The following is a 25,455-nucleotide window of genomic DNA, read 5'->3' on the forward strand; positions in this document are numbered from 1 at the left end:
TTGCTGTTTTCTAATTCTCCTGTCTGTTCTTACTCCTGTTTCTTTGTTGTTCTTTCTTGTCTTTAAAGAATGGTATTCCTCAGGATTCTGTCCTCAATGTTTTCATTCTCTGTGAAACATTGCAGCCTAAAGGAGGGATCCTTTCAGTGAAATCAAATCAGATCAGTCATATCATGACCTTTCAGAAGCTATCAAATTTATAGAGTAAAAATTAAATTTCTTTCCATGGTAGGACTTAATGTTTTTTAATCTTGCCAGGATTCATATATCTATTAATATTCATATGTGTGTGTATTCACATGTGTATTAAGCCAACCATCTCAAACTACTTGTGACTTGTTCAAACGGCTTGTAGCTTGTTTATTTATATTTTCATACTTTTATTCTTTTTTTTTTTTGGTATTGAGGATTGAACTCGGGTCCTTGAGCTTACAAAGCAGGTGGCAGAACCACTGAGCTAAATTGCTAGCCCTTTCATACCTTCATTCCTATTATTTCCTGTTTCCTCTTTCATCTAGGGTCCTTCTACCCCTAAATTTGGAACTATTTGTTGTAGCTTATATGTCCGTCATAAATGCTTAAGACACAGTCTAATGATCTAAATTGAGGATTCTTTTCAAGGCAATAGTCCTTGTTTCTCTCCTACTTAAATAATAAACTTTTTACATAAGTATTCTCTCTATATGTTTTAAATTTATATTTAATAGTTTTTTCTTTTTTTAATTTGTGTTGTAGAATACCAGAGGACTTGGATCTCAGCTAAAGGACAGTATACCAGTTACTGAACTTTCAGCAAGTGGGCCTTTTGAAAGTCATGATCTTCTGCGGAAAGGGTACGTGGTGGGTTGTGGCTTTATCTTTGTTGTAATAAAATATTTCTGTGCATTATTTTTTTATTTTTCACATAATTCTTTAAATATTTTGATAGGTTATAAGTGTATATTTGATTTGGGAGGTAGCAAGTAATATACCTTGACAGAGTAGGAAGAGAAGAGGCCTAGATGTTTCCAATAGTGGAAGAAAGATCTTGTCAAAGTAGTAGGTTCCCCAAATAGGTCATCCTGCTAGTAGGTGATACCCAGTAGCTTGATTTGGTAGGATCCTTCTTTATACTACTCATAACTTAGCCATTTGCCTCTCTTTTTATCTTATTAACTATTTGAGTAATTCACATGTCTTTGGCAGACACTAGAACATGGCAGGTAAGAGGATGGACTCAATCAGGCTGCCTAGATTTGGATAATGGCTCTGCTTTTACTAGATGTCTCCCTCTGGGCAAGTTACTCCATTGCCCTGTTTCTTGTTTCTTTTTGTTTTCTTTCTAGTTATGCAGAAAAATGCCTAAAAAGAACTCTATTAAAATTTGACCTCTTGGATAATGTTCTGTACAAAGATAATACTCAGTACATGACTGCTACAGGATTTCTGGACTTTCAGTCTCAGATTCTGGTTTAATATTTAGCATGATAAAGACCAGTAATCTGGTTCTAGCTGTGCATCACCTAACAGTACTTAGTATGTGTAAGTAACTGCTACACAGAGGTCCAACTTGTTTATGAAAGACATTAAATATTGAATGTCTATTAGACCCGAAGAAAGAGGCTTAGATATTTTATATAGTGCAAGAAGTATCTCATTAGACTGAAAGTAATAAACACATTATTAGATTCTTTCTAAATATAGAATTACCATTTAACACAGATTTTGGAGGGTTTCCTTTGGTGACTGAAGTCTTGGCCCCTAATATCTATAATAGATACATTTTAAAGCAATTATGGGATAGATAGAATATTTGACTCTGTTTTCCATTTTTTTTGGTACTGGGAATCGAACTCGGGTCCTTGCGCTTGCAAGGCAGGCCACCGAACCGCTGAGCTAAATCCCCGGCCCTTGACTCTGTTTTCTTTTGGTGTGCAGTTCTATGAATTTTAACACATGTCAATTTCTGTAACTATTATAATCAAAATATGGAGTATTTTACTCACCCTACCCCCCCAACAAAAACTCCCTCATGCCATAATCCTATAACCCTAATTTGGAGAGAGATTACTGGGTATTTAATGCCAGTGCCTCATTGTATGCCAAGCTTTTGTTCTACCACTGAGCTACATTTCCCAACCCCTTTGCCATATTATAGTCATACTCTTGGTTGATGTGTTCTTGAGCTATGGATATTGAAATGATATGTAATCTTGCATTTAAATTTTTTTCTTCCAGTTTTTCTTGTGTGAAAAATGAACTTTTACCAAGTCATCCTCTTGAGTTATCAGAAAAAAATGTAAGTTTGTTACCTATGTCTTTATTTTTGACCCCTCATTTGAAAATACTTTTAGGAGAACTTGTGGTTTCATTTTATAAAAACCATTCTGGTTCTGAGGATTCAGCCATGAGGCCTTACTTTCAGTCTTCTTTCATGATAAGATTTCAAATTACTGTTACCATTTCACTTAGGCTCCCTTTCTCTACATCCTATTCTGTGCTTTTTTTTGATTAATGAGCCGCTCTAAGGGTTGTCTCTGTTCTCAATAATTTCTTCATGTGATGAACCTATTTTTTCCCTGCTATTTTTGCTTTTGCTATCCAAGTGCCAGTTATGAATGTGGATGATCTAGCTTTGACCTCTTAAGCCTTGGATTTTCAAGCTTCTGAGGGACACACATATCCACTAGCCACAGATACACAATATGACATAGCCCCATTTGTAAGATGTGTAAGCTTAATGGAAAGGATAAACAGTAGATAGGGGGCTTCATAGAATCCTAAAGAGGCCCAAGGATGCAGCAACTACTCATCAGTTCCTTCTTTTAATCTGTCTTTTTTTGCTTTGTAGGAAGTATCTTGGTATAAGAAAGAGTAGAACAAATAATAGAATTAAGAAATGAAAAGCCGGGCGTGGTTGCACACGCCTGTAATCCCAGCACCAGGGAGACTGAGGCAGGAGGATCGCTGTGAGTTTGAGACCAGCCTGGGCTACATAGTGAGTTCCAGGTCAGTCTCAACTACATAGTGAGACCATGTCTCAAAAAACAAACAAACAAAAAAAGAAATGAAAGTTCAAATAAGATGACAAAGTAAAAGCTCCTAGTTGCTTAAGTGCATTCAGGTTTTAACACTCAGAAGTTGACAACTCAGAATAGCTTTAAAAGCATATGAATACTTTTTTGAAACCATAGTTGATCATCTTTGAGAAATGATGGGAGATGTAAAAATTGTCTGTAGATTAAAGATAAATAAATATTCCAGTTTACTAAAAGAGTTCTAATCAAAAGTAGTTTGAGGTTAAATTTGGCCTTGGCTTCATTTTTAAGTGAACTGTTAGTAGATGACTGTGAGCATTTAGTAAAGTAAGCACTGATCACCAGCACCTGAAGAGCTCATAACAACTTAATCTTCATTTACTCTTTTATTAAATTTCCATTTGGGTCGATATAAGGATCAAATTATCTGACAAGGGATACATTTGAGGATAAGATGGTGGGTTGTACTACAGAATGAATTGTTTTTAGCTGTTAACTATACTAGACAGCAATGACTAAGGTTATCAATTTATAGGGGGTATTTGGATTGGGATCTTGACTTCTGCCTTCATCTTACGCATATGATAAACTTAGGAAGGCTGTGTTTTACATAGACTTGACTGTAATCATAAAAAGTATATAGATATAGAAATATATATATGTACATGTATCTGATTTTGGGGGAAAATCTGGTAAGGTTAGGTCATTTTGATGAATAGTTTAAGTGTATCATGGAAAAGGACTAGGCCAAAACCTCAAGGAAAATGTTTATAGAGTTTAGTATGAAGTTCTGCATTTAGTAAAAAAAGTGAATTATATACACTTTAGGTCAGGTAAACCTGACTTGTTACATAAAATTTGACAAGTTTAGTTGAATATATGCTAAGTATAAGCCAGCAGATAGGCTACTAAAAAGAACAGTACATACAGTTTTGGTCTTTATTAATAATGCTCAAATCAAGGCTATTATATACTCTTGTGCTTTCCTATGTAATTAGTCTGGCCATTAGATTTGGCATACTCGTTATTTTCTGAGCAGTACATATTAAGAGAAACTTTGACAGATCTGAATGAGATGGGCCAGAATGGTGAAAAGTCTGTCAACTTCCTTAATCTTCAGACTTGGCTTATGGCAGGAAGGGTTTCTAAAAAAATTCTGTGGTACTGAAATTATCTACCAGTATTAAAGGCTTTTAGTATGGATTGTGTAGTTGAACTACAAATGTACCCCATTTTTTAGCTAAGTAAACTTTGGTAAACTGTTTAAGTTTTAGTCTGGAGAGTTAGTAATAGCCCACCACTTGGTGTGTTTGTGGCCCTCGGCAGCTGGCGGAGTAGGAGCTCCCTTGACAACAGTGATGGGAAATGACCCTTATCATCTACACTAGTGGTTCTCAATTACAACAGGGTGGTATTTTTGCACTCTGGTTCAAACAACTGGTCATCAAAAGTGGCATGGCTAGGAGTTGGTAGATTGTTAATGTTGGCATCTATTGGGTAGAGGCCCCAGGTACTGCTCAGTGTAACAGATTCCACAATAAAGGTTTATCTAGGCCAATATAATAGTACTGCTAACAGTTGAGAAACCTTGATCCATTTGTAGTGTCTTCTGAGCTAAATTCTGGGATAAACTGTTTCTTCTGTTTTGTTATACATTACCACAGCCTAACTTTACAAGTATTTTCTTTCTTTCTTTTTTTCATTAAGTTTATTAGTACATTTATTTAAGGTAAATAATACAGTTAATACAGTTACATTCGCCATTGGGATCTTGTACCTTTACATGATGTATCTTGGTTCTTATTTTTTCCCCATTCCCCTGCCCTCCCTTCACCCCCTTCACCCTTCCCTATTTACAAAGACTTTGTTTCCATTTGCAAGTGTTTTCTAATTCACACATTGATTAATAATTGCAGTTTAATAATCACAAGTTGGGTGTATTTATCACATCTATATAAATTGAATTATCTACATAAAATTATATTTACACATCAAGAAGGTAACTATTTAAAGTAAACCCTTCACTTAAAACATCAGATCATAGGGGCCAGGGATTTAGCTCAGTGGTACTGCCGCCTGCTTTGCAAGAGCAAGGTCTGGAGTTTAAGCCCCAGTACCCCCCCCAAAAAAAATCAGACCATGTGCCTGTAATAAAATGCAGATTTTTCCTAAGGGACGCCTATCAAAGTTTTGCTTTGTCAAGCTAAAGTAATTAAAAACTACATTGCTAATACCATACTATTTTTTAACCTTTTGCCAGCACATATGTGTCATACATATTGATCACATTCATTGTAGGAAATTTATATCTGTACATAATATAACTTAATTTTTTTTTCCATTCTTTTCCCCTCCAACCCTTCTTTTCCATTTACAAAAGCTTTGGTTGCATTTATTCCCTTTTTTTTTCCCTTTGCCTTTTCCCCTCTCCACTCTGTTGTCCCCTTCCCATTTGAATATGTTCTTTCTACTTCCTAATATCTGCCCTCTATTGTACTCCTTATTTACCCTTTGAGTTTCTCACACAAGAGCAATAATGAAATATTTAAATGTGTGTGTCCAATCTATTTCACTTAAGATTATTGTATCCAGTTTCCCACAAATTACTCAAGTTTATCATTCTTTATGACAGAGTAGCACTGTACTATATATATAAATACATTTTCTTTATTCATCTGTTGATGGGCATATGGGTTGTTTCCAAGAATTAGCTATTATAAATTGTGCCGCTATAGACATTCCCCTCTTCTCCCTTTAACCACTCTTCCCCTCATTTATAAAAGCTTATTTCCAGCTGGGTGTGGTGGTGCACGCCTGCAATCCCAGCACTCGGGAGGCTGAGGCAGGAGGATCTTTGTGAGTTCGAGACCAGCCTGGGCTACATAGTGAGTTCCAGTTCAGTCTCGACTACATAGTGAGACCCTATCTCAAAAAATTAAAAAAAAAAAGCTTATTTCCATTTGTCTCTTCTGCTCTTTTTTCTTTCTTATTCCTTCCTGCCTTCCAATTTAAACATTTTTTTCCCCATTTTCCAATATTTGTTACACATTTTGGTCTGACATTGTACTTTTAAACTTCATATATGTGGCCCCAGTCATGTCTCAACTAGTCCTTAATCTCTCAGTAGATTTTTGATGAAAGTGATTTTTTTGGATGAATGGTAGAAAAAAATCCTATTAAGAGGGTAGAGGGTACTAAAAAATAATCACAAGAAGTCATTTTCTTCATTATGATTACCTTAACTTAAATCTTTGTAGCATTCTGTATGTATATCATACTACCGTCATTAGGAGCTATTTTGAGAAAACTTTTGTTTTAGAACCCAGAGTCAAGTTGATTAAATTAGGATAAGCATTTCTTAAAAATAGTATCAGTGCTTAGTAAAAATGATTCTGAAAAAATTTCTCAGTAGTACCCAAAACAAATTGAAAAAATTTTTTTCTGGAGGATTTTAATTCCTGAATTAACACAAGAGTGACATTTAAATATTGAAGTTTAAAAAGATAATGGTTTGATTACTGTATATTTCTTCATGAAATCCTTTGAAATATGTATTTTCATACGTAGAAGTTCACAATTTTTGTCTTTCCTGATTTCAGATTATTTACACCTTTTCTTTGGTGTAACCAATTCTGTACTACTTCTAATCAAAAGCACTGAAATGTGCTTATGTGTGCCTTATTATGTATACTTCTGTAATATCAAAAGCATTCCTTAATTATTCAAATTTTAGGAAATAATTACACAGGTGAAGTATACCTGCAAGCTGGATAAAATATAGACATAAATGTTCTAAAATTTATCATAAATTAATCAAAATGCTTTGTTTTTAATTTGGTATGGATATTAAATTCCTTTTTCTAAGTATTGTGTTATATATGTATCAATGCATTGTCTTTTGTAGTTCCAGCTCAACCAAGATAAAATGAATTTTTCCACACTGAGGAACATCCAGGGTCTCTTTGCTCCTCTAAAATTACAAATGGAATTCAAGGCAGTACAACAGGTGAGTTTAGGCATATGTTACTGGTGGGTCCCACATGAGTTGGTATCAGTCTAAAGGACTCAGAATTCTGTTTTCTGTTTTTGTAACAGCTGTTCAAACCTTACTTTTTCTGTTCCCTTAGTCTGTTTTACTTCCTACTCTTTAGGATGTGACTTTGATTTCTTCAAAGAGGAAAAAAAGCCATTAAATGGAAAAGTGGAAATTTTAGACTGTGTCTGAAAACTTGTCTGCATCTACTTCTATGTTTTTCTGGTTTTTGAGGGTTATGTTGAAGTTGAGATCCCTGTGGTTTTGAGATGCACTTTGAGTATAGCTTGGTGTACCTGTTGCTAAGAAGTAAGTAATCAGTTCTTGAAAGATGTCCTTCCAATTGTGAATATCCTTCACCTATGCTTTGGCATCTATCACATAACACTACTTCAAAGAATTCTGCTTATCAGTAATCCTAAGACTTCTTCAATCTCACTTTCTCTTTGCTCTGTTTCAGCAGCTGTATTCACATTGTATCCCAAATCTCTAGAAAATTCTATCACAATAAAGGTGCTTTTACAAGTTGAGGATTTTTTTGATGGTTTTGTTTTTTGTTTTGAGACAGGATTTTGCCCAAACTGGCCTCGAAGTGGCTCCTTCTACCCCCAACACAGCTGACTCAATATGAGGTTCTTAAAAATGTTTCCTGTCCATACTGCTCTGCCTCCTATTAATTCAACTCATCATTTTCTGGCTCCCATCAAATCAATGAATCTGCTCCTGACAATATAGACATTTCTTTACCCACGTTTAACTTGAACTTTTTGTGGTATTTGACACTCAGACTCCTTCCTTTTTCCTTTGACTTATAGATCATCATCATATTTTTTCTGATTCCCCTCCTCTGAAACCCTGAAGTCAGGTGTCTGTGTAGATTCCTTTTCTTTTGTCTATTTGCTGACACCAGTAATTTTAATACCACATCTTAAGTTCTTGCCTCACCCTATTTCCCACCTAGTTCTGTTATTTCAGTTACCATTTATATGTTGATGACTACAAAGTTACAATTCTCATGAGCTATAAGCATATGCTTTTCCAATTGGAAATCCACTGGCACCTCAGATCTCCCATGTACAAATATAGAATAACTCATTCTTCATACACTCTATCATGTTTGAATAAGTTTCTGCCTAAAGGTGTAGGGGATGTAAGAAGAGTAGGGGAAAGGAAATAAGGGAAAAGAAAAAAATATGAGAAAAGGAGAAAATGGAAACAAAATTTTTGTAAATAGGGGAAGGTGGAGGTGTGAAGGGAGGGCAGGGGTATGGGGAAAAATGAGAACCGAGATCTGTCATGTAAAGGCACGAGATCCCAATGATGAATGTAACTGTACTGTATACTTTAAAAGTACCGATAAACTCAATGAAAAAAAAGTTTCTACCTAAGGCATAAATTGAAACATTAACCATGGTTATTTCACTCAGTGCCTTATCCCCCAACTCCTTTCCCACCCCACCAAAACAACAGTAATCAGTCAGGATTACTGCAGCACTCACCTCAGCAGCCCTTTCATCCAGCTATTCATACTTGAGCAAGAATAATGGTTATAAACCACAAGATTGATCATGTCATTTCCTTGGCTTTGCACTCAAGATAAAACCCTGCTCCTTAATGTGACTCTCTGAATTGGCTTCTTGTTTCCTACTATAGTCCAAACCCTTCTAAACTATCTGCAGTTTTCTGATTATGTTCTTTTACCTTTTGGTTTTGCCCATGCTAGTATGGGTTTCTTTCTCTGACCTAAAATTTGTCTTTTTCAGTAAATAATACTACAGCTGTATTGGCTAGTCATTCTGGAAGACACTTTGAGTATTTTTTCTAAGAATAAAAATCTAAAAAGAGCATGGCTTCAACTCAGATTGGCTTGAGTGTGAATCTTGGCTCTATCATTGAAGACATTTCTGAACCTCAGATTTTTTTTGTGTTTCTAGTGTGAAATGGAGAACAGAAAGAGCAGTATACAGTTATTCTAAAGATTAAATTAAGTGATATACGTTAGCTTCCCTTGTTTTGTCATGTTACTTTGGATTCAACTACATATAGTTTATATTTGGAACCCAGGTTTGTAATATAATTCAAAATTATTGTCCAAAACTTTGAGCTGTTTTTCTCCTCATCCCTTTACTTATACAAGTCTTGTCAAGATATTTAACAACTGCCTGCTCATTCCTGCTTTTGATGCCTTCTCAGGATTGTATCTCTCTGACTACCTGCCAAACCCTTTTCCATCTGGTTTAATTTATAGGCTTCTATTTGTGTTTCTTCCTCTTTCTCACTTCCTTTTTTTTTTTTTTGGCTTAACAGTCGAGAAATATTTTTTTATGCTGTGAAGATTTAAATACTATAACTCTGTAGGCCATTAGAAGTTGAAAATCTTTACCCTGGATGCATTTTGGCATCAGGAGGGGTGGAATCTTATTATCATTGTTGTCTTAAATTCTCAATGTATGGTTATTTTTTAAGTCCTATTGTCATTTAGTTACTGACTATCTGTGACTCTTGGTAGTCTTCTGGCAATACCCAAAGTTATCTTCATTGACTGATTATAACTGCTGGACAACCAACAAAGAACAGAAACTGAAAATTTGGTTGGGCAACATTAATGAATACTATGTGCCAGTGATCATCCTACACACATACTTTGCACTACACCAGTTTGTATTATCCAGTTTTCCAGATGAAACTGAAACAGGGACGAAGCATGCATAGAGCCATGTGATTAGTTAAATTTCAATCTAGATCTATTTGCCTTCATAACCTATGCTTTGTCCACTTTACTGTATGCTTAGGTCCTAGTCTACAGCATATTTATTTAATACTTTCAAAAATAGATAATCATGTTAGTTTTGGAATAGTAGTCATGATGTTTTTAAAGGCTTCTCAAGTGACTTTGATCTGTGTTTCTGGTTACCATTAGTTTGAAAAGCTCATGCCTTACATTTGTACTATGTGCAGTATAAAACAGTATACAAAATGAAGTGATCATTTACTAAGTGGAAGAATGCTCTCACTGAGTTGGAGTTTCTTCAAATATATATATATATGTACACACACACACACACACACACATACATATACACAGACACATATCAGGAAGGCCTCTTTGGGCTCTGGGATTTTGTGTTTCACTCTGTAGTATGTATTGTAACTTTCTTGCACAGAAGGAAAGCTTTAAAATACATGCAGTCTTGATGGGATTATTAAGTGTTAATGCAAACTATAATTTCAGTGTTTTAATATATTTTGAAAAACTTTTTGAAAACTTTGTATCAAAAACATGAACTGATCCCCACCCACCACCCTGGTTAAATTGCCATTTTACTCATTTTTATGAATTTGTTAAAAAGTGAAAGCATGAAATTAGATTAGATATTTTGTTTTTTTCTTTTTTTAACTAGTATATATTTGTTATACATAATAATTACCTTCATCTTGGGAAATTGGTACATATACACGTCACATTTTAAGCCCTTTTTACTTTTCCTTCCTCTCCATTGGTTTTTTTCTAATCTTGCCCTTTGTTCTTTTCCCAAAGGTTCAGCGTCTTCCATTTCTTTCAAGCTCAAACTTTTCATTGGATATTTTGAGGGGTAATGATGAGACTATTGGGTTTGAAGATATTCTCAATGGTAAGTGTCACTCAGCACCTCTTTTTTGAGCCTTAAGGCTTGGTGACAACAGCAAGCAAAACAGAGTTCTTGTCCTTGGGGAACTCAGCCAGTTGAACTCACTTGGTCTTTATTCACAGCAGTAAGATAAAACTTAATAACTGTTCTTTAACTGTTTTTAAAACTGAAGATTATTTATGAATAATTCTGAGACTATAATCCTTTCATTCAAGTTGTAGTAGTCATTTAGTCCATATTCTGAGCATCATGTCTCATGCCTCAGTCTACTACCCCATTCCTAGAGTAACTTAAAGTCTAACTGTTTCACTATTCGCAGCATTTGTGGGAGCAGTTTTTAAAATGACTGGAAATGATAACATAAAAGTGTTTTTTAAAAAAATAGAATTCTCAAAATGATTTTTGTGCTACTAGAAATGATGAGTAGGAAAGAAAACCCTTTCATTCTTAAATTTCCCTCAATAAGTGTATCACACAAGAGATAAGTGACTTTTAAGTAAGAACAATGCATGCAGCATTCTCTATTGTTCGTGGACTTGAGGAAGATAAATACAATTCTGGCCAGTACTCCCTTTGTTCATTAAGCACTAGCACTGCAGGAGACACACAAAAACCCAACAGGATTAAGTTTCATTAGCTATGCTTGGCTGCAAATGTCCAGTAAGGATGAAACAGAAGTCTAGTGAGCCTTCTTGGGAATCTTTTCTGAGGGAACTTCTCAAATTCTGGAAAACCTGAGATTCCCAAGCACTTTTAAAAGGAGTAAAGTGATGATTAGGCCTACATATTCTTATATTTAGTTATAAAAATGCATTTATTTAAAATCTGTTTCTGAGGTGGGGAAGGGAGGGCAGCGGTATGGGGAAAAAATGAGAACCAAGATCTGTCATGTAAAGGTACAAGATCCCAATGATGAATGTAACTGTACTGTACACTTGAAAAGTACCAATAAATTCAATAAGATAATAAAAAAATCTGCTTGTTTAATTCTGTGTAAAGGAAGGAGCTTTTGAGTAGTTAATTCATTCAGATATTATGTGTTAAGCACTGGGTTAAGCTCTGAATATACAGTGGTAAACAAAATAAACATCTGCTTTCTAGTGGTAGAGGCAAATGTTAAACAGAATAAGGTATATAAATTGTGATGATTATTAGGAATAAAAGATGTTGGGTTAGGAAAGGTAGGTGCCTCTGGGAATATGAGAAATAAGTTGATTCCTGAAATACACTTGAATTAGTTTAGGTGAAAGTAGAAGGAAAATTTGTTTCATCATTATCTGTCTATAAACTAACAGCTAAAGAACTCTGAAGGTTAGAAATCTTACTCCTTACAAGGTGACAAATTAACCTACCATAGTTTAATGGATGCTGGTGGAGAGTCGAGATTCCTGGAGACAAAAGACATTTTACTATTCACAGCAATCATAGTAACCAGAGAGTACTAACATTTCTATTGGGCTCCTGAGCCACTTTTCCTATAAGATACCACAAGAGGAGGATCAGGTGCTACATGCATATATGGTGTATTTTGTTTCTGGGGAGGAGTTCATGTTCAGGGCACCTAAATTTTATGATGGACAGTAAATCTGCCTGTCTATCTTTGGAGGCTGTTCACTCTAGAATCAGCCTTGACTCCTGTAGGTAAAACTTTTTGTAACATTAGTCTTTACATATTTCTGTATTCAGATAGAGGGAAGCTTATGAGGGGTGTGGGAAGGCTGGTGGGGAAAGGACGTTAAAGGTAATAGATTTTTATAATAAATGTTTTACTTTGTGTGCGACACACATGCATGGTGTTCCTTAAAATTGGAATTGTATTAGATGTTAAAATGGAAGTTTTAAAAACATTTAAAAAAGAAGAAATAGCCTTGAACAGACAGTCCAGAGCAAAGGCAGTGTTTCTGCTCCCAGAAGTTGTAGAATTGTGAGACCAGTTGGGAATTGTTTCCCAATATATAGTGGGGCACTATAAGAAGTGTTTTGTGGCTGGGATGGTCTGAGCAAAGTAGAGAGGGGAATAAGAGGAGGTTGAAAAGCTAGACAAAAAACAGATAACGCAAGGCTGGTAGACCACAAATAGAAATTGGGAGTTTATTAAAAATGCAACTGAAGGCCGGGGATTTAGCTCAGTTGGTGCCGCTGCCTGCCTCGCAAGTACAAGGTCTAAGTTTGATCCCCAGTACCAAAAACAAACAAACAAAAAAATGCAACTTAAAGCCATTGAATGATTTTAAGCATAAATGTGATGTCATATAATTTCATGTTTAAAAGGTCACTAGCTACCTTGTGAATATCTCTGTTGTTATTCCTTGGATCTCTGTAAGGTAGATATTAGCTTGAAAGATCCCATTTGGGTTGATGACTTGGAACTGCTACACTGCACTCAGGTGGTTTCCCCTTTGTGTCTGAGCACTGTATGAATTATTGAGGATTGATAGTTTTTGCTTGCTCTTCAGTGAAGTGCTTGACCAAGAAAATTCTTCAAATTTTGCAGAGGCCACTAGGAAAGTCAAAACTGGACTTTTTCTTGGTGTAGGAAAGCAGTTTTCACTCACTCCAGTCCTGTTACTTTAAGATAAGTAAACTGAGGCTCACAAAGGACTCAGTCTACTCTCAGTATCACAGTGAACTTGTAGCACAACTGATACTAGACCTGCAATCTACATAGCTTGGTTATGTGTTGTACTGTATTGGTTCATTTGGAAACACATTCTTTATAAAGAAAGTTAGAAGTCAGAAGCTTAAAAAAGTAGAGTTTAAAAGAAAGTTGTAGTTAAATAAGTATAATCTCTGCTCAATAATCTAACTTTACCATTAAAACTCTGATTCCTCATTAGTACCGTTTCCATTTTTCTCCTTCATTCCTTAGTTACCTCCTCTCTGATGGTCTAGACGTTTTTTACTGTGTGTTTGTACAACTATATAATCAAAAAATGTCTGGCATTGCTTTGTGTTTGTGTTTTAGTACAAGTAGTAACATATTGCATATCTTTGTAAGATATGTATGTATTGATGGGTGTCATTTTTTTCTTTTCTTTTACTTGGTAACAAAGCAGTGCCTATACATCTTTGCCTATTCCTTGCACTCATTTGGGCATCTTTTTTAAAAATTAAGATTTTGCATGCCTGTTACATACACAGCAGTTTATTGCTATAATTGTGGCAGTATCAGTTGTTAAGGCTATTTTGTAGGCTGACAAATGAGGATATTAACTGCTGAATGATTGTGACAATAATTTCCATTCTCAGGAAATCTAGAAAGGAAACATCCATATTGGCTATATTGAACTGTACCTCTTGTAGTCACTTTTGTAATGTAGATTCATTTTTATAAAATCATTTGGTTTTATTCTGTTTTTAGACTAGTTTTGAGGAGTAGGAGACAAAGGCGCTGTCTTCAGGGAGCTTTCTGTTATTAGTTTTAGAAACTTTTAGATGTGTTATCACAATTAAAATAAGACTTTAAAAGTTTTCTTGCTTTAAAATTCTAATTTATGTTTATGTGTGTGCAGGAAAGTAGACAACTATACAGATAAAACATTTTTGCAACTTATTATTACTTTGTACTGGGGATCAAACTCGGGACCTCGGACTTGTGAGGCAGGTGGCAAAACCACTGAGCTAAATCCGTGACTATTTTTGCAACTTAGATTGAGATTATTCCCAGAGTCATCTGAGAAGCCATTGGAAAAGTTCAGAACCTTGAAAAATAACTTTTTTTTTCTTTTAAAATCAACTGTATTAAAATATAATTGACAAGCTATCTGCTGCACCCATTTTTAGATGTATAGTTCTGTGAGTTTTAACAAATGCATAAAGCTGGGTCTCCTCAATCAAGATTGAGGATGTTTTTGTTGGTCCCTTCACAGTCGATCCCCCAACTCTAGCCCCAGGCAACCATAGGTCTGTTTTCTGTCACTTTAGATTAATTTTGACTCTTCCAGATTTTCACGTAAGGAGAATTACTGATTTTTTTTTTTCTTTTGAGAATCTTCTAACATGTTTTTTTTGTTTTGTTTTGTTTTCAGATCCATCACAAAGTGAACTCATGGGGGAACCACACTTGATGGTGGAATATAAACTTGGTTTATTGTGATACATGTGCTGTTCATGAAGCAGAGGGCTGCATCTTGAGATAGTTGTCTTTTGATGTACATGACATTAAAAGTACTGACACAGGAGAATTTCTGCTTAATCATATTAGTGATGATTTGAAATTATTTGAGTCTTTAGATTATGGCTGTATGACAGTTGAAAGCCTAAAGGTAGATGAGATCAAAGCTCCCAATTTGTAATAAAACAGTAGCCTTCTCTATCTTTCTAAAAGTGTTTCTGATGAATATTAGAAAATTGTCCACAGGTTCCAATTCAAACCTACTTTCTAGGTATTCTATCAGTTTAATTTTAAATGACTGTTATCAGTATTTGAGCCTACACACTTTGTGGTAGCATCTTTCAGAATAAACAGATATACAGTAATAACCTCAGTTCATGAATGCAAAAGTGTTCACTTTTATTTCTGTTCACAAACTCCACATTAAATGACAAACATGGCCATTGCCATCTTCCCCGCACAAACACAAAGGCAGCTCTTTCCCAAAATCATGAAACAAATTAAGTTCATAAACCAAGGTACCACCACTGTAATTGATTTCAGTGGCAGCCCTTAAAATTGAATGTAGTAGATGTTGTGTTTTAGTGTATCTTATTAGAATAATGTTTGCCATATTGTCTCTATTTACATTTATATCTCTACTTTGATCCTGTCATGTTGAAAAGTTCAGAGGTTTTGATTTTGGTCTTTTGTTTTTTGAGACAGGGTCTCACTATGTAGTTGAGACTGATGTGGAACTCAGTATGAAGCCCAGGCTGGTCTCGAACTCACAACGATCATCCTACCTCAGCTCCTGAGTGCTGGGATTACAGGCATGCACCACCATGCCTGGCTGATTTTGGTCTTGTCTTTAAAGTTGAAAAGGCCACCAGAAGGTGTAGACTTAAAGGCTGTGCTTTATAATCTTACTACGTACTTAATTTATTGCCAGGCAACACTGCCAAAATAAAACTCAGCGTTTCCTTATTCTTAATTATATCATAAGAAATTTAAATTTTAAAAAATTCAGATATTCATATACATACTATGCACCCATAAACAAATTACATAATTATGTAAATGAATGTTTAGTATGATTACTTTTATTATATTCTTTATGAACCTGGTATATAAAAGTTAAAAGATTTTTTTAGAGCACTAGTGAATGGATTATCTTTCACTACTTCTGAAATATATTTTGATTTTACTTTTTAAGGTATATTTTTATTAGGTAAGTTACTGATTTATCACATTTGACAATGTCTACAGACATTTTTGGTGTCATAGCTTTAGGAGTAGGCTACTGCTGTCATCTAGTGGGTAGAAGCCAAGAGTACAGCTGAACATCCTACAGTGTGCAGGTATACATGTGTGATCATGTAACAACAAAGTGAAGACACTAAAGGAAAATGATTTTTAAAATTCATAATTTATGTTAGAACATTTTTTATAGCTTAACATAATCTAGATCACATCTACAGTTTTCTTCCTGCAACCAAAAATTATTTAGTTCAAAATGTCAGGAATGCCAAGTTTGTTGAACCTGGGAATAAGTCAAATTTTAAAAAGAAAAATCTATTTTGTTCTGTTGTGATTAAGCTTTGTCTTTGCCAACAGTATTTGCCAGTCCACTTTACACTTAAGTGAGGAAAAAAACAACAAAAACTCACTCATTGTTTTTGGATGTACTGTACTTAAAACAGTTGGAGATTTCTGTGCCTGTTTTGGGAATAATATTCCTTTCCTGACCAATAGGGGGTACTATGAAATTAACAAGTATAGTTTAAATGGAAAATCTGACATAAATTTAGAAATTGGTAGCTTAAATAAAACTTCACTTTTGGGTGATCTTTTGGCTTCTTTTCCTCTTTTACCTTCTGTATTAATACCAGTAAGCCTCATCACTGAAAGCATGTAAGAATTAACTGGCAATCTTTTGAGGACATTTTAATATCAGGATCTGAATGAATCTCAGAAATTCAATAGGATTAGTTGTGGGTTCCAGGAAGTATATTTTTGGAGAGTTCTCTAGAGTGGAGAACATTTTGATTTACATAATTTTCTTTTTTTTCTTGATTTACCTTTGTAATAGAAACATTCTGATGGATTCGCTCTAAATTGGGGTACATATGACTGACTCCTTTGCTTGGGCTCAGTAATTTGCTAGGATAGCTTACAGAATTAAGGAAAATACATTTACCCACTTATTATAAAGGGCATTTCAAAAGATGTGGGTAGCCACATGGAAGAGGCACATAAGGGAAGGTATTTGGGGCAAGAGTCTTGGGGCTCCTATCTTCCCAGAAGACGGCTCCCTCCACGTTTACCAACCTGAAGTTCTGAGATCTACTGGATTTTTATGGAAACCTTCATATAATCATGATCAATTACTAATTCAATTTTCAATCTGTTGCCTTTTTCTGGAGGATGAGGATGGATGTGGTTGGAAGTTCCAAGCCTCTTATTACAGTACCAGTAGTTGATTAAAATTTATTAACACTAAATGATTAGCAGAAAGCATGTCCAAAGGGGGTTCAACCTACTGCTATATTTGGCTTTTTAATATATATGAGAACAAAGGAGTTGGGTTTTAGAAGTGTTAGGGGTTTGACATGGAGTGTCCTCTACTTCTGCACATATGCCAAATAAATAATAGGCTTATACTTTTCATTACTTTCATCCTTTGCTGTGGGTATTATCTTATTTTAGGTTAGCCAAATAACAGCCCCTTGGTCTCCTGCATTTTGTTGTCTCTTTGAATGCAGACATTCAAAATGTGAAAGACAGCCAATTGTGGTAGCACAAGTCTGTAATACCAGTACTCTGGGAGACAGACAAAAGGATCCCAAGTTTGAGCCCAAACAGTATAAAATATCTTGTGAAAACTTGAATGATTATGTGGTGTGTAATCTTATTGGAACCTACAATTGAATAAGTAGTTTTTTTCATATAGGAAAATATTAATCAAATTTTGACTAGCTCTTTTTTTTGGTACTAGGAATCAAACTCGGGTCCTTGTGCCGCCAAGCTACATCCCTGGCCCACTAGCTACTTTAATTAAACAAAAAATGCTGATACTTTATTGGACTTGTTTAATCCATGATTTCAGAATTTAAATTCAGGTTCCTTCATGTTTAGGCAGGAGGATCGCTGTGAGTTCCGAGACCAGGGCTGGTCTGGAACATAGTGGAGTTCCAGATCAGTCTCAACTACATAGTGAGACCCTGTCTCAAAACAACCAACCAAACAAACAAATAAATGCTTCATTAAAAACCTATACTTTCAATTTGTTTTATTATGGATCCTTAAGTGTTAAAGAGTAAGAACATAATGTTTTTCAGTATTTCCAGGGGTTTCTTTTTTTCTCTCTCTAAAGTATGAGACTTTAAAGGTTTTTCTTTTAAAGGTGAAAAATTAACTTTGAAGTTTAGTATTTGCTTCCAGGTCTTGAATTTATTTCTGGGGTTAGTAAAAGTGGTTTGTCAGCTGTATTTTGTCTTTGTGCTTCTTTCTGGTGTCATGACCTAATGGAGACAGGAATAGGAGCTGTATTGTTCACTGCTGTGACAAAATAGAGGTCACATGTAGGATAAGGTTTTGGGTCAGTGGGAGATCAGGTGGAATCCTGCTTTAACTTTGTCTAATCATTTATTTTTGGAGCGATGAATTGATTTTAACCCAAAACTTAACATCACCCCCCCCCCTTTTTTTTCTTTTCAGAACCAGGGATTGAACTCAGGACCTTGGCTTGCCAGGCAGGTGCAGCACCACTGAGCTAAATCTCCAGCCTAGAGATGAAAAGATTTTAACCCAAAACTTAACATCCCCCCCCCCCCTTTTTTTTCTTTTCAGAACCAGGGATTGAACTCAGGACCTTGGCTTGCCAGGCAGGTGCAGCACCACTGAGCTAAATCTCCAGCCTAACATCACCCTTTTTTATTTGTCTTCTGTACTATATAGAAGAAATCTTTCAAAACTTAAAGGTTTTTTTAAACCAACTTTTTATTTAAAAATTTTGAAACTTAGAAAATCTGCAAAATCAATATGAAATACACCCATATGACCTCCGTGTAGATTCACCAGTTTTTAACATACTGTCTTATTTACTCACGAGTAGATTGAGGATAAACATTTTGTCAAGAAGTCCACAAATCTGGCACTTGTTGTGTCTCATCAGGAGTTACACAAAATTGTCCCACTTACTGGTGATGCTAAGTTTGATCATTTGTTGAACAGGTGATGACTACCAGAATGTTGCATTATAAAAATAGTTTTCCTTTTGTAGTCAGTAATCTAAGAAGTAGTAACTTGAGATCTTGGGTATATCCTGTTCCCCAAGAACTTTCACTCAAATGTTTCTAGCATCCATGAAAAATCTGCCCAACTCACTTATCATAGGGTCTTAGGGTCAAGAGAGTTTTGCAAACTCATACTTTATTATTTCTTCTACTTTGTACTGGCTAACAAATTTTTATAAAGTTTCCCCACATTTCTCTACTACTGTCTAAAATGTCCCAAGGGACTCATGGATTTGTATTTAATGTTTTATAATTTATTTCTGTCAATACCCTTTATATGCTCTAATCATTTTGATGAACAGATAGAGCTTCAGTTTAAAAAGAAAATTACATTGGTGTGAAAGTGCTAAATGTAATGTTTAGCATTATTAATGTTACTTCACAGAATACTGAATATTAGTGAGATATTTTAGTTATAGTCATAGAAATACTACCTCATCCATGACGGGAACACCTGCTGACCTTAACTCTCCTGATGTTCTGCAGACCACATAAGTACAATGTGGAGGGGAGATTAGGCAGGCAATGTGTCTTGCTCTCTTCCATAGCGCAGTTTCAAAGGCACTAAGTATGAAGATTTCAGAGATAACACAGGAAACTGAGAAGGCACAGGAAGTGGTGTGCATTTGTTCTTGTAAGCTTTTTGTATAGACTTTCAAATATCCAACAATAGTTAGAAAAATACTAGATAATCTTATGTCCCCATCATCTAGCTTCAATAATATACTCATTGCCAGTCTTTTTTATATTTTTCACCAGTTTTCCCTCTCACAGTTACTTTGAACAAAATTCTAGACATTTCTATGTATTAATATTTCAGTTTGCAACACTAACAAAAGCATGGTACTACTATTATATCTAACAACTCCCTGTAATCAAACTCTCAGTGTTCAGATTTGGGTGGCCTGATATGTGTGTTTTGTCTGAATCAGGATCCATGTAAGATCCACACATTGTAATTGGATTTTATTCCAGGTGTCTCCTGGGTTCCACCTCCCATCTCTTTTTCTTGCCTGTCATTGAAAAAATCATCTTGCTTCTGTAGTTTCCCAGTCTAGATTTTGCTGTTTGCAACTTTGCAACATATTTGAACATATTCCTCTTTTTCTTCTGGTATTTCCTATGAATTGCTAGTTGAATCTTTAGTCTTGATGGAGTTCAGGTTAATTGCTTTTGGAAAGATCATTTTGTGAGGGGGTATGTTCCTCCATCAAACACCTTATGCCTATCTCTCATTTTGTGGTATTACACAAATGCATAGATTCATTTGTATATAATGGATTGCAAAGTGGTGATTCTAAATTTGTCATTTCTTCATTTTCCTGAAAGAGAATCTCTGTTAACTACTGTTTGCTTACCCAGGAGAGATGAATTCATTTTAACTCAAAATGTAGAAAAAGCAGGGAAAATATGCTGCTAATTTTAAAAATTTTAGCAATTTTTAAAATGCAAAAATTATAATTATGCAATAATCAATATTGAATAATATTCTCTGACAATGACCTTTTAACTTTTTGTCGGTATTATCTTTAAGGGTGTGCATTCAATTAGTATGTTTTTAAATTTTAATTTTTTTGCTGTTTTTCATAAAGTTAAAAGATTGCAGACCAAATGATTGACTAGGAAGTAGGCCCAGCTGGAGAGGCTTTCTTTTCTCTCAGTAAAAAGTGAATACCTACAAGTTTAGCTTTGAGGAAAGACAGGCAAGGTGAGCTACCATTGCCTTCTAGTTCAACTTACAGGTTTTAAAATACAGTCATTTTCTTTTGGTTGTCTGGGTCCACCCTTACTTCTAATAGCATCTTAAATTCTGAAGAGAACTCCATTCTGTGTCTTGGAGAGACAGTATCTGCCTTTCTCTCTAGGTTGTTAAGAATTAGGCAAGAATGCATTGGCTTCCTTTTCTGCTCCTCAGCCCTGCACAGGGCAGGCATATGACATAGGGAAGCCAGAGTCCTTAGCAAAAGCGCAGGAGGAGGCCAGGGAGACCTCATTGCTGGCACAAGCAGGGCCTACCCTGTGCCAGGTCATCACTGCTGTGGTTTCTGCTTCTGCCTCCTTTGCTGTTAGTTACTTCCTTTGCCTGCTCCTTGGTTTTTCACTGAAGCTATGAGCTTCTGGTTTCATCCTAGTGAAGTCCTTTCTGCTTAAAATAAGAGTGCACTTTGTTGCCTTCATTCAGGGCTCTGAATGAGTAATTAGCATTAGGCGATGGGAGTTATAGGGAACAATTTCCCAGGGACACTGGGGCCATAGTTATCTGACTGAGATGGGTTAGGCAGTGACTCTCTGTAAGAAGTCTGACTGCCTCTGGCAGACAGTTATAAAGTAGCTATCCTGTTTGTTCACATGAAATCATAGGTCATTTCATAGTCAGGTTCTGGGCAAACAGACTAAGAAGACATCAGGATTCTAGGACGGCTGTTGCTAACAGCACTAGTGAGGCTGGGGCGGGGTCAAGTTGGTATAGTTCACATCCCCAAATCAAGCTATAGTAACCTATTGGATCTCATTTATTACAGGTATCATTCTCAGCAAAAGCCAGAGTCTTGAGTTTCTAGAGTCAAGACAGCTATTGAAGTCACCACTCTATCACATCTATTGTGTGAAAGTTGGAGCATTCATTAGTACAGTAGTATCTGGAGAATGAAGTGAGAAAATGACTGAGGATGCAGTTTGTTCACCTAGAAGGAAGGTGTTTCTTTCTCTGTTAAGAGGTTTTTCTCCAAGGAATCAATTTGCCAGAGAAAGCAAGTTACTTTCCCGCTACAGGCCTCTTTGTTTCCAACCCCATAGGTAGTGTTAACCCAGAATACTTCTCAGAGGCCAAAACCAGAGAAACCTAAAATGTATTAAAGAATTTAGAAACTTTGCCAATTTCTAGCTACAAGTAATTTGGGAACATGTGAAGGAATAGATTATGCATGTACTCCTACGATATCAGCATGCTACCCTTATATGTCTAGACTCAACTCAAGAAGACAGATGTGGTTTTTAATAGTCTGCAAAACTGGATTCAACACAGGCACATGCTAAATGAAGCTGTGATGCCAGAGGTCCTCAGCATTGCAGTGGTTCTCAAACTTCCGTGTGCACCATAGAAGAAATCACAAGTTTTTAAAAACAGATTGCTGTGCCTCACCCCTTGCATTTGTGACTGAGTTAAAACCTGAAATTCTAGGCCGGGAATTTAGCTCAGTGGTACTGCCCTCTGCCTTTGCAAGCTCAAGGTCCTGAGTTCAGTCCCTGGTACCAAACAAACAAACAAACAAAAAAACCCTGAGATTTTACATTTCTAATAAGTTCTTAAGATGATGCCACTAACTCAGGGACCACATTTTGAAAACCAGAGGTACAGAAGAAAGAAATCAACTTTGAAAGACAGGAATGTTGTGGTTCACCTATATAAATCTCCCTCTTCATTTGCTATCTTTTTCCCAAAAGTGCCAATATGATCTTTTAAATTTAACTTCGTTGAGGTATACTATACATAAAACAAGATCCTCAAAGTGTAGTTTGTTATACAGACAAATGTATCTAACTGTATAACTGCTATCACAATTAAAATACAGAATGTTTCTATCCCCAACAATTCTCTTTCATTCCTTTTTATCACTGTCTGCCCTACTCCACTCCCCAGACAACCTCTTACCTGCTTTCTAACACTGGCCATTATGTTTTGAGAATTTTATATAAGTAGACCATACAATATGTACTTTTGCATCTTATTTCTTTTGCTTTGTATTTTTAAAAATTGTTTTGTTGAGTATATCAGTTTGTTCCTTTTTATTTCTTAGTATTTTATTGTAGATATCTACCACATTTTGTTTATCAGGTCATCTAGTGAAGAGTATTTGGGTCACTTTCAGTATTTGGCTACCATAATCATTTACATATAAGCCTCAGCACGGACATGAGTTTTCATCTGTCTCAGGCATATAACATAGGAGTGGAGTTGCTGAGTCACGGTAAGTGTAGGATTCTTCCACCTGCTTGACACTGCTTAGTGTTGTTATACTTTAACTTTAGACTTTATGGCAAGCATATGATGGGGTCTTATCATGGTTTTAATTTGCATTTCCTTGGTGACTGATCTTTATATATTACCATGTCTTTTTAATAACTTAGCTCAAGCATCCCCCCTTTAGTTTGTCTCACTGAATTGTAAAAGTCATCTATAAATTCTAAATAGAAGATATTTATCAGATACAGGTACTGCGTATATCTCTGGAGTCTTGAGTTGCTTGTTAATTTTCTTAATGATGTATATCAAAAGGCAAATTTTTAAATTGCGATGAAATCTAATTAGTCCCTTTTTACTTTTTTATGCCTTTTGGGTTCTGTTTAAAATTTTTTTCCTAACCCAAGATTACAAAGATTTTCTTTTATGTTTTCGAGAACTTTTATATTAACTTAGATATCTTAACAATGTTGAGCCTTTTTATTCATGAAAATGTTGTATCTTTCCATTTATTTAGATCTTCTCTCTGTACTGTTTTTGTAGTTTTCAGTGTGCACATATTTCAGTGTACACAGGTCTTGCACATATTTTACTAAATGTATTCTGATTTTACTTTGTTTTATGTTTTCTTATGCTATTGTTAAGTGACTTGTTTTGATTTTTTAGTCATGTATTGTTAGTATATTGAAATACAAAAGGTTTCTGTATATTGCTTTGTATCCCATGGCCTTTCTGAGTTCATTTATTAGGTCTAGTAGTTTCTTTTTCTTAAATGAAGTTTCCTTAGAATTTTCTTTCCATATATGCAGAATAAGCAGCTTTACTTTTTCTTTCCCAGTCTGCATGGCTTTTATTTCCTTCTCTTGTTTTATGACTGGGACTTCTAGTTTGGTGTTGAATAGTAATTTTAAGACTCCATTTTCTCTCCTTATTCCCCATCTTGGTGGGAAACAGCCATTTTACCATAAAGGATCATTATCTGTATTGTTTTAAACATAGATGTCTTTAACAGCTTTTTTCTTTTTTTCATCATGAATAGATGTTGAATTTTATTTTTTTACATTCTTTGATATGCTCATAATATTTTTCTCTTTACTGTTAATACAATGTATTACATTGATTTTCAAATGTTGAGTCATTTTCAAATATTTCATTCTCCAGTTAAAACCTAATAGTCAAGATATGTTTTCCTTTTTATGTATTGCTTTGTTAATATTTTGTGAATTTTTTGCTTATGTTTATGAGGAATATTAGTTTGTACTTTTCTTGTAGTTTCTTTGTCAGGAAAACAGTGGTCTTATAAAATGGTTTATGATTGTTTTTCTTGTTTTCTGAAAAACTCATGTAGAATTGATTTGTTGGCCCCTTAAATGTTTGGCAGTAAAATCAGTTGGGTTATGCTCCATCTTTTTCATATCCTAAGTACCTATCACCCCCAAGAAAACAGTCCCTAGGCAATGGCTTAAATCAAGCAACCTCTTCTGTCAGTACAGCCAGCATCAGAGTTGAGGACTTTTTCAAAGTAGGCAAATTAAACCGACTTTTGAGCCACTATTGATTGGAAATAATACCAGAGATGAAATAGCTCCCAAGAGGTAGGAGGGGACCTGAGTGGGTAGCCAACAAACCCCACAGAGGAGTTTTATAGAGCAAAACCCACATGGGTACAACATGGGCCATAGCCATGATCAACCAATAAGATTACAATTATAATCACTTAGGTAACAGTAGTCCAGTCAGGAAACAAGTCATGTAACAAGTGTGGATGGAAAGAACAAAGACTTAGGAGATGATAGGTCCAGAGGTCTCTGGTCACCTACTATGGTGGCTGCTGTTTATCTGGACTTTCATTAGGCCCAATGTTTGTTCTTTGAAGAAGTACACAGATCTGGTCATCTTATCTTTATCTTGAGGCCCGGTGTCCAACAGATGTGTTTCTGGAGGCAGTCGTGGTGTGTTTCACCTTTATCCTGACTGTCAAGGATCTAGCCCTATCTGACTGCCTATATTATTTCTAACTCAGCTGTCTATAATACCATGAGCTAAGAACTGTACTAAGAACCTTATGTCTTTACCACTTTATGGCATTCTAAAATGCCAGTGTTTATAAGAAAGATGTCTTTACTGTGAATATCTGGACGATGTCTGAAAAAAGTGCTAGATCTCACTTCAAGAAACTGATTTGACTGATTTGGGCAGAAACTGGGATACTGGAGGTTTTAAAAGACAGGCGATTTGACTTGGCAGACAAGGTTTGAGAACTATTGGCCTAAATACTTTGTATTTATTTTACTCTCTGTTCCCATACTGATTATTTTAATGTACATTTAAAGTTGAGAAACATTCATCTAGGCAGCAGTTTCCAGATCTGGATGCTTATCAGCTACCAGGGGGAGGATTTTAAAATAGATTCCAAGACCTGAC

General features: G+C 35.4%; 1 protein-coding gene across 1 annotated transcript in view; it reads left to right on the top strand.

Moving 5' to 3' along the window:
• Nucleotides 1-14,860, top strand: part of Pomp (proteasome maturation protein) — a 17,281-nt gene extending 2,421 nt beyond the window's left edge. Inside the window, exons 2-6 of the mRNA XM_033759985.1 lie at nt 736-833; nt 2,218-2,278; nt 6,922-7,023; nt 10,589-10,682; nt 14,708-14,860. Of these exons, the coding sequence (XP_033615876.1) occupies nt 736-833; nt 2,218-2,278; nt 6,922-7,023; nt 10,589-10,682; nt 14,708-14,775 (423 nt within the window). The 3' untranslated portion in view covers nt 14,776-14,860. The remainder of the gene's footprint in view (nt 1-735; nt 834-2,217; nt 2,279-6,921; nt 7,024-10,588; nt 10,683-14,707) is intronic.
• The last annotated feature ends 10,595 nt before the right edge of the window (nt 14,861-25,455 follow it).

Source organism: Fukomys damarensis, unplaced genomic scaffold, assembly GCF_012274545.1.
Source record: "Fukomys damarensis isolate Sample0158 unplaced genomic scaffold, DMR_v1.0_HiC HiC_scaffold_38, whole genome shotgun sequence".
Classification (NCBI taxonomy): Eukaryota; Metazoa; Chordata; class Mammalia; order Rodentia; family Bathyergidae; genus Fukomys; species Fukomys damarensis.